This window comes from Mobula hypostoma, chromosome 21 (assembly GCF_963921235.1).
Source record: "Mobula hypostoma chromosome 21, sMobHyp1.1, whole genome shotgun sequence".
Lineage (NCBI taxonomy): Eukaryota > Metazoa > Chordata > Chondrichthyes > Myliobatiformes > Myliobatidae > Mobula > Mobula hypostoma.
In genome coordinates this window covers 60,557,414-60,574,301 of record NC_086117.1, presented here as the reverse complement: position 1 = coordinate 60,574,301, position 16,888 = coordinate 60,557,414, and the positions used below count along the sequence as shown (strand labels likewise).

The following is a 16,888-nucleotide window of genomic DNA, read 5'->3' as shown; positions in this document are numbered from 1 at the left end:
TCTAGCTGGGACTTGCGTGACTGACTGTAGTGAAAACCAAGAGGAAGCTACTTGACACAATGAAGGAAGCTCTACACACTGCCAAAGATAGAGGACCTTCACTGTTTCTCTAAATGGCAGCAGCATTAACGGGCAGTAAGGATAAGAAAACAGCACAGAACAGGCCCTTCTACCCTTTCGAGATGTCCTATGCAGCAACCCCCTAGCCTACTCACGGGACAATTTACGATAACCAATTGACCTACTAACCAGCATGTCTTTGGACTGTGGGAGGAAACCTACATGGTCACAGTGAGAATGTACAAACTCACAGGCAGCAGTGGGAAATTAACCCGGGTCGCTGTGCTAACAACTACACGACCATTTTTCTCAACAGATGACTAAGAGGGCATCGTGTACGAGAACAATTTTCTACATGATGCTTTCCTTTGTCTGTAATACCAAATTATACATCTACAGAGCAGTATGAACAGAACCTATTTTCAAGGAACAATAAGCCAAACTGCACCCTCTGTCCTGTGTCAAGCCAGATTCCTTTTTCATATTGCATTTATGATGGGTACTTGATAGTCAGGTCAGACACAGTGGCTTTATAACTCCATTTAAATCATGGTCTCCAAACCTTTTATTATGCCGTGGACCCCAAGTTGGGAACCCCTGATTTAAATGGTACACAATAGACATACACTCGGTGACCACTTTATTCAACATACCTGTAAACCTGCTTGTTAATGCAAATATCGAATCAGCCAATCACGTAGCAGCAACTCAATACATAAAAGGACGCAGTGTCACGGCAGGAGACTCGTGTGTCGTCGGGGGGGCCGGAATATTTGCTGTGGGCCCGAAGACCTGGGATCTTTACGATCTTGAGGCACAGAGCTAAAAAAAAGTGACGTAACACACTTCTAACATCGTAAACCATCAAATTGCATGTTATGTCTCCTCGCTCGCTGGGAAAACGGAGACACCTTTTTCTCCCTTATTAGGGAGAGAGAGAATCTGTGATATGTCGAATGTCAGGTGAAAGGCGAGTCTTTGGGGTAACTGCAAGTCTGTGTCTTTGCTACTGCTTTGCTCACACTTGAATCCTTGGTGACAGTACCGATACTTGCTTCTTTTTGCCAGCGGGGGGAGGGGGATTGTTGCTCGCAGCCGCTTACGCGCGGGAGGGGAGCTGGAGAAGACTTTGGGGTTCTTATGTTTATCTGTCGGTCATTCTTTGGGGCACTTCTCTGCTTTCGTGGATGTTTGCAAAGAAAAACCATTTCAGGATGTATATTGTATACATTTCTCTGACATTAAATTAGACCTTTGAACCTTTGAACATGGTCAAGGGGTTGTTGTTCAGACCAAACATCAGAATGCAGAAGAATTGTGATCAAAGTGATTTTGGCCATGGAATAATTGTTGGTGCCAGACGGGGTGGTTTGAGTGTCTGCTCACATCGTGGAATTTTCAGGCACAACATTCTCTAGAGCTTTTAGAGAATGGTGCAAGAAACAAAAAAAATCCAGCCAGCGGTAGTTCTATGGGCAAAAATGCCTTGATAATTAGAGAGGTCAGAGGAGAATGGCCAGACTGGTTCAAGCTGACAGGAAGGCGACAGTAACTCAAATAACCACACGTTATAACAGTGGTGTGCAGAAGAGCATCTCTGGGTGAACAACACATTGTATCTTGAAATTCAGCAGAAGAACATACACTCAGTGGCTATTTTAGTAGGCACAAGAGGTACCTAATAAAGCTCAATGTAAATGTATTATCAAAGTACATATATGTCACCATATTTAACCCTGAGATTCATTTTCCTGCAAAATCTATAAATCCAGTCACCATAGAATCAATGAAAGACCGCACCAACAAGGCAAACAAAGTGTCCAAAACACAACAAAATTGTAGAAATACAAATAGAAAGAAAAAAAGTTATATTAATAATAATAGAAATAGATAAGCAATGATGGAAAGTGGCCATTGAGTGTACATTAAAACAGACACCCTACTTCTAGCTAAGCTTTGACAGTGTGACAACAGAATACAGAATCAAATTATTAAGAGACTGATGACATGATTTTTTTTGCACACAATGAACCAGGTTTAGGAACAGTTATTACCCCTCAACCATCAGGCTCTTGAACTAAAGGGAATAAGTACACTCAACTTCACTTGTCTCATCATTGAAATGTTCCCACAACCAATTATCTCACTTTAAGGACTCTTTATCTCATGTTCTCATTATTTATTGCTGTTTATTTATATTTGCATTTGCACAGTTTGTTGTCTTCTGCACTCTGGTTGATCTTTCATTGATCCTGTTATAGTTACCAGTTTATAGATTTCCTGAGAATGCCCACAAGTAAATATATATGGTGACATTAATGTACTTTGATAATCGAACTTATTTTAAACTTTGAACCTATCCATACATGTCAGGTCTAGTTTATTGCTATTAACTCTACATGTATGCAGCCAATCAAGACATTTTTCCAGACGAGGGTGTAAAGCACAGTAGTACATATAACACACAATAACTTAAGAAAGTAAAAATTAAATCTACAAATGAATTACACATAGATAAACAAAGTAGAGTGCATAAATTAAATATTGTAGAGTACAGAACAGATTATCCAGTAACACTTCAAATGCAATGCAGCAGGGAGTTCAGGAATCTAATAACCTGAGGGAAGAAACTGTTTCCCACTCTGACCATTGTTGTATTTATGCATCGGAGTCTCCTGCCTGATGGTATGAAGTCAAAGAGGATGCTGGATGGATGGGTGCAATCGTTGATAATATTAAGGCCCCTGTCTACATAGTGCTCCTAATCCTTTCTCGATTAGTCAGGGCGTGAAGGGGTACAGGGAGAAGGCAGGAGATTAGGGCTAAGAGTAGATCGATCAGCCATGATGAAATGGCAGAGTAGACTTGCTGGGCCAAATGGCCTAATTCTGCTCCTGTATCTTATGATCTTAAATGTCCCTGATGGATGGCAGGGAGACCCCAATGATCTTCTCAGCAGTACTCACAGTCCTTTGTAGGGACTTCCATAAGATACAGGAGCAGAAGTAGGCCATTCAGCCCATCAAGATTGCTCCACCATTCAATCATGGCTGATCCAATTCTTCCAGTCATCCACATTCCCCTGCCTTCTCCCCATACCCTTTGATGCCCTGGCTAATCAAGAACCTATCTATCTCTGCCTTAAATACACCCAATGACTAGGTCTCCACAGCCACTCATGACAACAAATTTCACAGATTTACCACCCTCTGACTAAAGAAATTTCTCTGCATCTCTGTTCTAAATGGACGTCCTTCAATCCTGAAGTCGTGCCCTGTTATCCTGGATTCCCTTACCACGGGAAATAACTTTGCCATATCTAATCTGTTCAGGCCTTTTAACATTCGGAATGTTTCTATGGGATCCCCCTCATTCTCCTGAACTCCAGGGAATACAGCCCAAGAGCTGCCAAACGTTCCTCATACGGTAACCCTTTCATTCCTGCATTCATTCCTATGTCAGTATATCCTTTCTAAAATAAGGAGCCCAAAACTGCACACAATACTCCAAGTGTGGTCTCACAAGTGTGGTCATCACATCCCTGCTCTTATATTCTATACCTCTAGAAATGAATGCCAACATTGCATTTGCCTTCTTCACCACCAACTCAACCTGGAGGTTAACTTTAGGGTATCTTGCACAAGGACTCCCAAGTCCCTTTGCATCTCTGCATTTTGAATTCTTTCCTCATCTAAATAACAGTCTGCCCGTTTATTTCTTTCACCAAAGTGCATGACCATACACCTTCCAACATTGTATTTCATTTGCCACTTCTTTGCCCATTCCCCTAAACTATCTAAGTCTCTCTGCAGGCTCTTTGTTTCTTCAACACTACCTGCTCCTCCACCTATCTTTCTACCATCAGCAAATTTAGCCACAAATCCATTAATCCCATAGTCCAAAACACTGACGTACTGTATATGATAAAAAGCAGCGGTCTCAATACTGACCCCTGTAGAACTCCACTGGTAACCGGCAGACAGCCAGAAGTCCTGAAGACATGTTAGTAGGACAACAAAGATAAAGGTATTAATTGATTGAATGTTATAATCTGAGCAAGAGACAGCACATTATACTTATATGGATGAATCTAAATCAGAACAAATAATTTTCATCGACTCTTTCTATTTAGTGAAAATGAACATAAACAGCAATTATTTTTAACTGTTGACTTTTGAAGGCGTTTCAATATCACTCCAGCTGAAATGTGTGCTCTGAAAGCAGCACGAGATGTGATAATCATTCTGAGCTGGATCCTGTAGACTCCATTGTCTGGGGAAATAGGGTCAGACTGTAGGTAGGTGGCAACATGCATAATAGTTACAGCAGCCCACACACATTGAACACAGCAGCTGTTAAGAGGGATGGAAAATGAACTTTATAAACTGTCGGCATATTTGCATTGCAATAGTTATGAAAGCAGTGTCAACAATATGAAATTAAACCTCATTGTACGTCTTTAAGTAGAGTTTCACTGTTTAGTGCCCAAGGGCAACAGAATGTAAAATATATCTCAGCTACAGACAACAATTGAAGTTCCTGCAAGGTAAGCTGTCTTATGAGTCTCAATGAGCTTGTTATGTTTCATATGTGTGGCCAAATGGGAAAGGTCGGGTATGGACTGACTCAAGGCGATGGGGTACAGGCCCCCAGAGCAGATCAAAGAGACTAAACTCGATGTTTGGACCAGGAGTTTGGCACCAGGCCAAATTGAAAAGGTCAGGATATCGTGGCCCGAGCCAAGGTGTTGGATGGGCCGGTTCAGCTCACTGCTCCTCTTTGTGCAGAACTAAAGGTCTGCGGATGGACTCTTTTTGTGGACTTCAGTTCAGAACGCTATTTGCTTGTGTTTATTGTTTGCATGATTTATGATAAACCATATGATATAGGCCAGGATATCTGGCCTATCGAGTCTGCTCCACCATTTCATCATGGCTGATCCATTATTCCTCTCAGCCCCAATCTCCGACCTTCTCCCCGTATCCCTTCATGCCCTGACCAATCAAGAATCTACCAACTTCTGTCACAGGCAGCTGTGGAGGCCTGATTTTTTGTCTGCACATTGGGTGTTTGACGGTCTTCTTTATGGTTTGTTTTGGGTTTGTTTCCTGGCTCCCTGCTAGGAGACGAATCACAAGGTTGTATAACATACAGTAGATAATGGTGAGTCCCAAGGCATTCTATACATACATATATAGATAGATAGATATACTTTACTGATCCCAAGGGAAATTGGGTTTCATTACAGCCGCACCAACCAAGAATAGAGCATAAATATAACAATACAAAAACCACAAACAATCAAACAACAAAATGCAAACTATGCCATATGGAAAGTAAGTCCAGGACCAGCCTATTGGCTCAGGGTGTCTGACCCTCCACGGGAGGAGCTGAATATTCGATGGCCACAGGCAGGAACAACCTCCCGTGACGCCCAGTGCTGTATCTTGGTGGAATATGGCCGAAGTCCAACAGCAGAAAGTTCAATGTCCGGGCTACAAACACATTCCTCAATCGTAATATGACCCGGATTGCACCATCTGTTGTTAACCAGAACAGTAAGCACCCAACCCCTTTAGGCTTACTGCTCTCAGTGCACATCCGGTCAGCCGGAACGGTCTGGAAGCCGTCCATGGAAAAGTTTTAGCAACACACATCAAAGTTGCTGGTGAACGCAGCAGGCCAAGCAGCATCTCTAGGAAGAGGTACAGTCAACGTTTCGGGCCGAGACCCTTCGTCAGGACTAACTGAAAGAAGAGCTAGTAAGAGATTTGAAAGTGGGAGGGGGAGGGGGAGATCCAAAATGATAGGAGAAGACAGGAGGGAGAGGGATGGAGCCAAGAGCTGGACAGTTGTTTGGCAAAAGGTATATGAAAGGATCATGGGACAGGAGGCCTAGGGAGAAAGAAAAGGGGGAGGGGGGGAAACCAGAGGATGGGCAAGGGGTATAGTGGAAGGGACAGAGGGAGAAAAAGGAGAGAGAGAAAAAGAATGTGTATATAAATAAATAACGATTGGGGTACGAAGGGGAGGTGGGGCATTAGCGGAAGTTTGAAAAGTCAATGATCATGCCATCAGGTTGGAGGCTACCCAGACGGAATATAAGGTGTTGTTCCTCCAACCTGAGTGTGGCTTCATCTTTACAGTAGAGGAGGCCATGGATAGACATATCAGAATCGGAATGGGACATGGAATTAAAATGTGTGGCCACTGGGAGATCATGCCCTTACACTTCCTCCCTCACCACCATTCAGGGCTCCAGACAGTCCTTCCAGGTGAGGCGATACTTCACCTGTGAGTCAGCTGGGGTGATATACTGCGTCCGGTACTCCCAATGAGGCCTTCTATATATTGGTGAGACCCGACGCAAACTGGAGATCGTTTCGCTGAACACCTACGCTCTGTCCGCCAGAGAAAGCAGGATGTCCCAGTGGCCACACATTTTAATTCCACGTCCCATTCCCATTCTGATATGTCTATCCACGGCCTCCTCTACTGTCAAGATGAAGCCACACTGAGGTTGGAGAAACAACACCTTATATTCCATCTGCGTAGCCTCCAACCTGATGGCATGAACATTGACTTCTCAAACTTCCGTTAATGCCCCATCTCTTCCTTGTACCCCATCCATTACTTATTTATATACACACATTCTTTTTCTCTCTCTCCTTTTTCTCCCTCTGTCCCTCTCACTATACCCCTTGCCCATCCTCTGGGCTTTTCTCCCCCCTCCCCCTTTTCTTTCTCCCTAGGCCTCCTATGTCCTATGATCCTCTCATATCCCTTTTGCCAATCACCTGTACAGCTCTTGGCTCCATCCCTCCCCCTCCCCATCCCACTTACAAATCTCTTACTAGCTCTTCTTTCAGTTAGTCCTGACGAAGGGTCTCGGCCCAAAACGTCAACTGTACCTCTTCCTAGAGATGCTGCCTGGCCTGCTGCATTCACCAGCAACTTTGATGTGTGTAACTTTTATATGTGTTGCTTGAGGTACTTAATGAGAACTTTCCTTCAGTACTTACCAACGAAAAGGACGTGGAGGACTAGGAGATCAGTGCGGAGTGTATAAATACTTTAGGGCATTTAGAGGTCTAGGAGGAGGAAGTGTTGGCCTTCCTAATGAGTACTAAGGTGGATAAGTCCCCAGGGCATAATGGGATTTACCGCAGCTTATTGAAGGAGGTTTAGAGGGCACATGCTATCACGAGAGGCTAGACAAACTTGGGTTGTTTCCTCTGGAGAGGCAGAGGCTGAGGTGAGATCTGATATAGGTTTAAAAGATAATGAGAGGTATAGATAGAGTAGACAGAGAGTATCTGTTTCCCAAGGTAGAAATGTCTAATACCAGAGGACATACATTGAACATAAGAGGGGATAGGTTCAAGGGAAATGTAAGGGTTAAGTTTTTTTACTCAGAGTGGTGGATGCCTGGAATGTGCTGCCTGGTATGGTGGTAGAGGTAAATACATCTTAAGAGATGTTTGAATAGGCACATGGATGAGAGGGAGATGGAGGGATATGGACGTGGTGTAGGTAAGAGGGATTGGATTTGCTTTCTAGTTGGTTCGGCACAATATTGTGGGCCAAATGGCCTCTTCCTGTGCTGTTCTCTTCTATGTTCTATGTTTTACATATACATTCTTCGATAATAAATGTACTTTGAACTTTGAAATATATTTTCTCCTGTCACTGCAAAATAAGGTGGTTGGTGCTCTCTGACCTAAAATTTAACCTGAATTATTACTAATGTCATTATTATGTGCCGTGTTGTATGACATGGGTGATCATGGTCTTCTATCTGCCTTTAATCTGTCTACCACGTGACGGATCGTTGTCTGGGGGAAGACCCCTTCACACTGTTGCTCTTTCCATGGCCATGATTGTTCTTGGCTAATTTTTCTACCGACACGGTTTGCCTTCTTCTGGGCAGCATCTTGACAGGACAGGTGACCCCATTCATCATCAATACTGGTTGGAGATTGTCTGCCTGGCGTCAGTGGTTGTATAACCAGGACTTGTGGTACGTACCAGCTGCTCAAACGACCATCCACCACCTTCTCCCATGGCTTCACATGACCCTGATGGGTGGGGGAGGGGGTTGCTAAGCAGGTGCTGCACCTTGTCCAAGGGTGACTTGCAAGCTAACAGAAGGAAAGGGCCTCTTACACAAGGCTAGCAGAAGGAAGGAGATGTTATCTCCACCAGGCCACCCAATGTCACACAATGAAATTGACAGGAAACACCACCAAAAGTTCCTGATCTTATGTGGGGACAGAGAAACAGAATTGTGTTCGTGTCATCGCCTCAAAACCCAAACCCCCAATTAAAGCATACTCACTAGTGCATAATCTTACATTCTAAAAGGATTAGTTACACTAGCACGTTGGCACTCAGTTGTGAGCTGAAAGGAATAAAAACTTCAACTGCCTAGTGAAGAGCTTCACTTACATCATCAAAATCAGAAGTATGGTTATTTAATAACACCATAAGATATAGGAGCAGAATTAGGCCATTTGGCTCATCGAGTCTGCTCTGCCACTTCATCCATTTTCCATTTTCCCTCTCTGCCCAATCTCCTGCCTTCTCCCCATATCCCTTCATGCCCTGACTACGGTAATCAAGAATCTATCAGGTAAATATACCGAAGGCCTCCACAGCCACCTGTTCCACAGATTCTCCACTCTCTGGTGAAATAAATTCCTTCTCATCTTCATTCTAAAAGGACATCCCTCTATTCTGAGTCTGATTTATCTTGTTAAACACTTCCTCACCACTCCTCTCCACGTCCACTCTATCGAGGCCTTTCAACATACAAAAGGCAGCATCACTCCTCCCCTTCCCCTCTTCTATTCTCCAATTTGGCCTCTTACCTTTTCTCACTTGCCAATCACCTCCCCCTGGGCCCCCTTCTCCTTCCCTTTCTCCAATGTCTACTCTCCCTTCCGATCAGATTCCTTCCCCTCCAGCCCTTTACCTTTCCCACTCATCTGACTTCCGCTATCACCTTTGAGCTATGCTCCTTCCACTCCCTCCCTCCACCTTTATATTCTGGCATCTTCCCCCTTCTTTTCCTGTCTTGAAGAAGGATCTGGGCCCAAAGCGAAGCTGTTTTCTCATTTCCATAAATATTTTCTGTGAGTGGTTGTCTGGATTTCCAGCATCTGCAGAATCTCTCGGGTTTATAGCCTTTGTAAGTACAGCACTCAAAGATAGACAAACACAGGAACTTGTATTATTGTACAGGTCCACAATCCCTTATCTGAAATCCTTGGGACCAGTTGCATTTCGGAATTCAGAATTTTTCGGATTTCAGTAAATTGATAATTAACCTGTCTCAGTGCGGGTGGACTTTAGGACCCGGGGGAGCTCTGGACCTACGCACATCCTCCGTATACTTTAAATCATCTCTAGATTACTTATAATACCTAATACAATGTAAATCTATGTAAATAGTTGTTACTGTATACTGTATTGCTTAGGGAATAATGACAAGAAAAAAAGTCTGTACATGCTCAAACAATGAGTGTTGGAGAGAAAACTTCTGGGTTTTCCCAATCCGCACCCTTTTACAAATACTATTACAGTTTATTTATAGAGTAATATACTGAGAAATGAAATAGTGGGATAATTATAGACCATAAATACACTAGTACATTTTATCTCCAACAGAAACATTCAATAAAACATAAAAATATACAGCTTCAAATGAACCGAATCAAACACATGGTAAATTACTTATTGGAATAAGTGTAGAACGTAAATACTCTAGGACATATACAGGTTCACACTAAGCTAAATACGTACAGGTACCTCTAGCTAAGTTGCATTACGTCTGGCAAACAAAGCTAAATACTCTACAGGTACCTGATGGGCCAGGAACAGGATTCTCAAGTTATGAAGCACCACTATGACAGACGGCATTTTTAAAGACTTCTTCAAGTGTCACCTGTCTCATTAACATAGGTTTATGTCTAAGCAATCTGCAATCTCTCTTTAACTGAGTAAACTGCCTCTGCCTCTCGCCGCTTCTCCCGTCAAGCTCTGAAGGCGACCCTCTCCGCCATGAGGAGGTATTTGTTGTCCCTATTCCAGACCCTTCCACACCTTCGGACCCGCCACCCCACTAGGAATAGGGTTCCCCTGGTCCTCACCTACCACCCCACCAGCCTCCGGGTCCAACATATTATTCTCCGTAACTTCCGCCACCTCCAACGGGATCCCACCACTAAGCACATCTTTCCCTCCCCCCCCCCTGCATTCCGCAGGGATTGCTCCCTACGCGACTCCCTTGTCCATTCGTCCCCCCATCCCTCCCCACTGATCTCCCTCCTGGCACTTATCCTTGTAAGCGGAACAAGTGCTACACATGCCCTTACACTTCCTCCCTTACCACCATTCAGGGCCCCAAACAGTCCTTCCAGGTGAGGCAACACTTCACCTGTGAGTCAGCTGGGGTGATATACTGCGTCCGGTGCTCCCGATGTGGCCTTCTATATATTGGCGAGACCCGACACAGACTGGGAGACCGCTTTGCTGAACACCTACGCTCTGTCCGCCAGAGAAAGCAGGATCTCCTAGTGGCCACACATTTTAATTCCACATCCCATTTCCATTCTGACATGTCTATCCACGGCCTCCTCTACTGTAAAGATGAAGCCACACTCAGGTTGGAGGAACAACACCTCATATTCCGTCTGGGTAGCCTCCAACCTGATGGCATGAACATTGACTTCTGTAACTTCCGCTAATGCCCCACCTCCCCTTCGTACCCCATCCGTTATTTATTTATATACACACATTCTTACTCTCTTTCTCTCCCTCTGTCCCTCTGAATATACCCCTTGCCCATCCTCTGGGTCCCCCCCCTTGTCTTTCTCCCTCGACCTCCTGTCCCATGATCCTCTCGTATCCCCTTTGCCAATCACCTGTCCAGCTCTTGGCTCCATCCCTCCCCCCTCCTGTCTTCTCCTATCATTTTGGATCTCCCCTCCCCCTCCCAAATCTCTTACTAGCTCTTCCTTCAGTTAGTCCTGACGAAGGGTCTCGGCCTGAAACGTCGACTGTACCTCTTCCTAGAGATGCTGCCTGGCCTGCTGCGTTCACCAGCAACTTTGATGTGTGTTGCTTGAATTTCCAGCATCTGCTGAATTCCTGTTGTAAACTGCCATAATCTCTTGCTCACTGATAAATGCATGCTGTTCAAGGCCAGCAATTAACTGATCACACATTTTCACCATATCGTCAATGGGGATTTTTTCATCTGTGTTCACTTTGCCATCATCATCATCACTACTACCTTCATGCTTATCTGTATTTAACACCATTTCAGCAATTTCCCCATCACTCAAGGAATGCAAGATCTTCATTTTTTGCCCTATGCAGTGTATTCCTATTTTTCATTAGTTTATGTCATCACTGTCACTATAAAACTTCAGTAACTTGTCTTTCTGCTTCTTTAAATCATATACAGTGGTAGTTCCGACACCATATTCTTCAGTAAGACGCCGCACAGACACACCACGTTCAAGCTTCTGCAATAACTCCACTTTCTGTGTTATTGATAATGATAGGTGCTTTTTCTCATTGTTACCCATAGGCGTATCTGCAGCTCTTTTTGACATTTTCACAGTGAAATTAAACACAAAGTCAACAGTGAACACAAAATATCAGCGAACAACAAATGCACGTGTAACCAGTACGAGCGCTGAGCCACAACTGACGTCTGGCAGCCTCTGCTAGTGCTGCCACGTCACACCTGAGGGACGTCAGCTGTTGGCGCAACACGCTCCACACTCCACAAAAAAACTTCGGGTTTTCGGAGAAGGAATTCTGGACCTGTACAACCTCTCTTTTAGAACCTCGGTCAAATGAGGTTTTTTTTGGAATTACAGTCACGTCTGTAATGTAGGAAGCACAACACTCAAGGGCTCACTGAAATATTTCATTTCTGTCATGTTTGTTGTGATCTAGATATTGTCAGCAACACCTAGGATAGTTCCCCTGTTCTGCTTTAAAATACCACCCAAGGATGTTTTCTCTCTGAGTAGAATAGCCTTTCTTTAATATCTCACCATAAGACATAGGAGTAGAATTATGAGATTCATAGGAATGTCCCCGGGAATGGAAGGGTTAATATTTGCAGAGCACCTGTACTCACTGGAGTTCAAAAGAAATCTAACAAATACTGAAAGGCTTGAATGGAGTGGACATGTCTCCTATAGAGGGAGAGTCTTGGACCAGAAGGCACAGTCTCAGAATCAAGGCTCATCCTTTTACAACAGAAATGAGGATGATTTTATTTAGCCAGAGGGTGGTGAATGTGTGAAATTCATTGCCACAGACACCTGTGGAGGCTAAGCCATTGGATATATTTAAAGTGGTTCTTGATTATAAGGGTATCAAGGGTTCTGGGGAGAAGGCAGGAGAATAGGTTTGAGAAGGATAATAAATCAGCCCTGGTGGAATGGCGGAGCCGTCTGGATGGGCCAAATGGCCTAATTCAGCTCCTATGTCTTATGATCTTAATTAGCCATTCAGCCCATTAAGTCTGCTTCATGGTTCATCCAATTTCCCTCTCAACCCCATTTTACTGCCTTCTCCCTTTAACCTTTGGCAGACTTACTAATCAAGAACCTATTCAAATAGATTTTTTAGAGAGGGTTGAGAGGGAAATTGAATGAACCACGACCTTAAGACTTTGCAAAGTACTGTATATAAAGTTCAAAGTACATATATGTCACCATATACAGCTCTGAGATTCATTTTCTTGCGGGCATACTCAATAAATCCAATAACCATAATATAATCAATGAAAGACCGCACTAATGAGGCAGATCTGAGGTGTGCAAAAGAGAACAAACTGTGCAAGTACAAAAAGAAAGAAAAAACGTCACGAACATGAGATGAAAAGTCCTTGAAAGTGAGTCTGTAGGTTGTGGGACACTTCAGTGATGGGGCAAGTGAATTTGAGTGAAGCTGTCCCCTCTAGTTCAAGAACCTAATGGTTGAAGGGTAATAGTTGTTCCTGAACCCGGTGGTATGAGTCCTGAGGCTCCTGTGCCTTCTCCCTGATGGGAGCAGTGAGAAGAGAGCATATACTGGGTGGGGAGGGGCCCTGATGATGGATTATGGGCTGCTAAGATAAGCTATCTTATGTTTTTATATTTATTGTGCTTTATTATTATTATTGTGTTCATTAGCTCTGCGGATTTTCTGGTACTGCATCAGATCCAGAGTAACTTTTTGTTCTCTTTTACACTTGTATACAGGAAATGACATTAAACTATCTCGAATCTTGAATTAAACAATTTTCAGGAGCTGGGATGTTATGTTGAAGCTGTATAAGACCTTGGTGAGGGCTAATTTGGAGTAGTGTGCGCAGTTTTAGTTTTCCTACAAGAAAGATATACATAAGATTGAAAAAGTGCAGAAAAAAATTACAAGGATGCTGCAGGGACTTGGGGATCTGAGCCATATGGAAAGGTTGAATAGGTTAGGACATTATTTCCTTGGAACACAGAAGATTAAGAGGAGATTTGATAGAGGTATACAAAATTATTGATAGGGTAAATGGAAGAAGGCTTTTCCCACTGTGGTTGCTGAGATAGATCTGAAGGTCATAGGTTAGGGTGAACGTTGAAATATTTAAGGTGAGCTTGAGGGGGAACTTCTTCACTCAGAATGTGGAACGAGCTGCCAGCGGAAGTGGTGAATGCAGGTTCGATTTCAACACTTAAAGAGAAATTTGGATAGGTCAATGGGTCTAGGCAGGAAACAAGTCAGCATGGACTAGATGGGCCAAAAGGCCTGTTACTGTGTTGTAGTGTTTTATGATTTACGTTATTGATTCTTTTGAACTCCATGCACAGAAGGATGAAAGGTTTGAGTTATAAGGAGGCTGGATAGGCTAGGAAACTTCTCTCTGGAACATGGGAGGCTCAGGGTGACCTTGTGAGGGAATACAAAATCAAGAAGGGTGTAGATAAGGAGACTGTCTGCAGTACTTTCTCTGCAGGGTAGAATAGTGTAAAAATAGAGGTAAGAGGAGAAAGACTTACTAAAGACCCAAGGGGCAACTTTTTCCACATAGAAAAATGCTCCCCAGCATCCAGGACATCTTCAAGGAGCGATACCTCAAAATGGTGGTGTCCATCATTAAGGACCCCGATCACCCGTGGTATAGAAACATAGAAACATGGCTTGTACTCATTGTTACCAATGCGGAGGGGGTACAGAAGCCTGAAGGCACACACTCAATGATTCAGAAACAGCTTTTTCCCCACTGCCATCCGATTTCTGAATAGACATTGAACCCGTGAACACCACCTTACTATTTTTTTTTCTCTTTTTGCACTATTATTTAACTTTTTAAAATATATACTTAGGGTAATTTACTTTTATTATATAATATATAATACTGCTGCCCTATAACAACAAATATCATGCTATATACTGGTGATATTAAACCTGATTTTGATGATGGATGTATGTAACAAGCTGCCATGAGGAGACTCTAGAACAGGGGTTCCAAACCTTTTTTATGCCATGGACCAATGCCATTAACTAAGTGATCCATGGACCCCAAGTTGGGAACCCCTGCTAGAGGATGGCACAGTTATGATGTTCAAAAGACATTAGACAGATACATGGATAGGAAAGGTTTTATTGAGGGATAAAGGTCAAACACAGGCAAATGGGACCACCTCTCTTAGACACTTCAAAGTTCAAAGTAAATTTATTATCAAATTAGTATCAAAAGAGTATTTGTCACCATATACTACCCTGAGATTCATTGTCTTAGGCATTCACAGTGGAACAAAGAAATACAACAGAATCAATGGTCACCACAAAAGCGTTGGGTTGAAGGGCCTGTTTTCATGCTGTACAACCTGAGTCTAGTCCCCATTCCCTCCAATGGGATGAGTGATCCTTCCAAGTGAAATGAGTGAGGGATCTCCCATTCCTTCCCAGTGCAGTGAGGGAGCCCCTTTCAATCGCAGTGAAGGATCTCCCCCTCTCCACTGCCGTGCAGGAAGGTAACCCTCCCCATTCCAGTCACGCCGCCCGTACACTGAGACACCCCCTTCCCACCGAGATCCCAGTCAGCTCACCGGGCCCGGACCGGCATGTAGGCTCCGCCCTCGTTACCAGGGCAACCACGGTGTCAGCACGCACGCTCGGTGACCGGCACTCAGCCCAGGAACGCACGTCGGCCGACCTCGTGTCCACCGACGGCGGCCGTACGGTCTGCGCAAGCGCACTCTGGTTCCAGCTTCCGGCTGCTGCCGCCGTGCCTTCTGGGAAATGTAGGCATCTTCGAAGGATGAGGTAATTAATATAAATGCTATTATCAAAGTACATATGTCACAAAATACAACCCTGCGATTTATTTTACTGCGGGAGCACTCAGCAAATCTAGCATCACGTAGACAGCAGGATGCAACATTCGTGGTCGACCCTGACCAACAGGGAGGGACTCATATGAGATGAAATTTGCTGTTGTGCAGCAGCAGTATCTTACAAAGTCATACCCATTTTATAAGTTACGAAATAAATAGTGCTAAACTAAGGAAATAGTGTAAAAAGTAAAAAATGGTGTTCATGGACTGTTAACAGAGGGGAAGAAACTGTTTTTGAATCACTGATTGTGGGCCTTCAGGCTCCTGTACTTCCTCCCAGTGGGGAAGAAACAAAATATTGGGTCAATATCACAGATGGATGACTGATATACTCTGAGATATCAAATTGCTTACAGAAGTTAATAGCAAGTTCAGAATGTGCCAGTATGAAGGTGTTGTTACTTATTTACTTACTGCCCGTAACACCGTTGGCGTTCAGGGCAGCAATAAAGGTCCGTGTTCAAGGCTTCCTTCATCAGGATAGTAGCTTCCTGTTGATTTACACTACTGTTGATCATGCAAGTCCCGGGTGGAGACTCAGGAATACCGTCACACTCAGATGTGGAAGGAGTCTTCATTACTGTTTCTTAACAATTTTGTTTTACCATTCAGGGTTGTTAGCCCTGAGCTGAACCCCGAACCTGTTAATTAAATTTCTGTGGACCCTATTACATCACTTCAGAGGGCTGCATATTAATAAGGCACAAAGTCATAGAAAAGTACAGCACAGAAACAGGCCCTTCAGCCCATACTGCCTACTCCCATTGACGTGCACTGGGATCATAACCCTACCATCCATATATCTATCCAAACATCTCTTAAACATTGAAATCGAGCTCACTTACACCATTTGTGCAGGTAGCTCATTCCACACTCTCACCACCCTCTGAGTGAAGAAGTTTCCTCTCATGTTCCCCTTAAATTTTTCATCTTTCACCCGTAACACATGACCTCTGGTTGTAGTATTCAGTGGGAAAACCTGCTTGCATTTACTCTGAGATTTTGTATATCAAATTCTTCAATGTTCCAGGGAATGAAGTCCTAACCTATTCAATCTTTCCCTATAACTCAGGTCCTCCAGGCAGTTTTTCAAACTTACTGATATTTTCCTGTAGGTAGGTGACCAAAATTGCACACAATACTCCAAATTAGGCCTCAACAACGTCTTATAGGGGAATTAAGGGTTATGGGGAAAAGGCAGGTGGGTGGAGATGAGTCCATGGCCAGATCAGCCAAGATCTTATTGAATGAGGGAGCAGGCTTGATGGGCCTGGTGGCCTACTCCTGCTCCTGTTTTTTATGTTCTTATGTTCTTACATAACTTCAACATAACATCCATCTCCTGCTCTCAATACTTTGATTTATAAAGGCCAATGTGCGGCCTATCTACCTGTGACACCCCTTTCAATGAACTAAGGTGTTGAGACGTG

The 16,888-nt window shown here is 43.7% G+C and overlaps 1 protein-coding gene across 3 annotated transcripts in view; it reads right to left on the bottom strand.

Annotated features, from left to right (window-relative positions):
- gnb1l (guanine nucleotide binding protein (G protein), beta polypeptide 1-like) overlaps positions 1 to 15,300 on the bottom strand; it is an 82,658-nt gene extending 67,358 nt beyond the window's left edge. Inside the window, exons 1-2 of one of the 3 annotated variants that reach the window (XM_063073225.1) lie at positions 15,171 to 15,295; positions 714 to 882 (exon numbers count right to left, since the gene is read on the bottom strand). Coding sequence is in view for 1 of the 3 variants with exons in the window: in XM_063073226.1 (XP_062929296.1) it covers positions 15,171 to 15,187 (17 nt within the window). In the remaining 2 variants the exon portion in view is untranslated. Of the gene's footprint in view, positions 1 to 713; positions 883 to 15,170 lie in introns of all 3 variants that reach the window. The other 2 variants (XM_063073223.1, XM_063073226.1) reach the window with 2 other exon arrangements.
- Between the last annotated feature and the right edge of the window lie 1,588 nt (positions 15,301 to 16,888).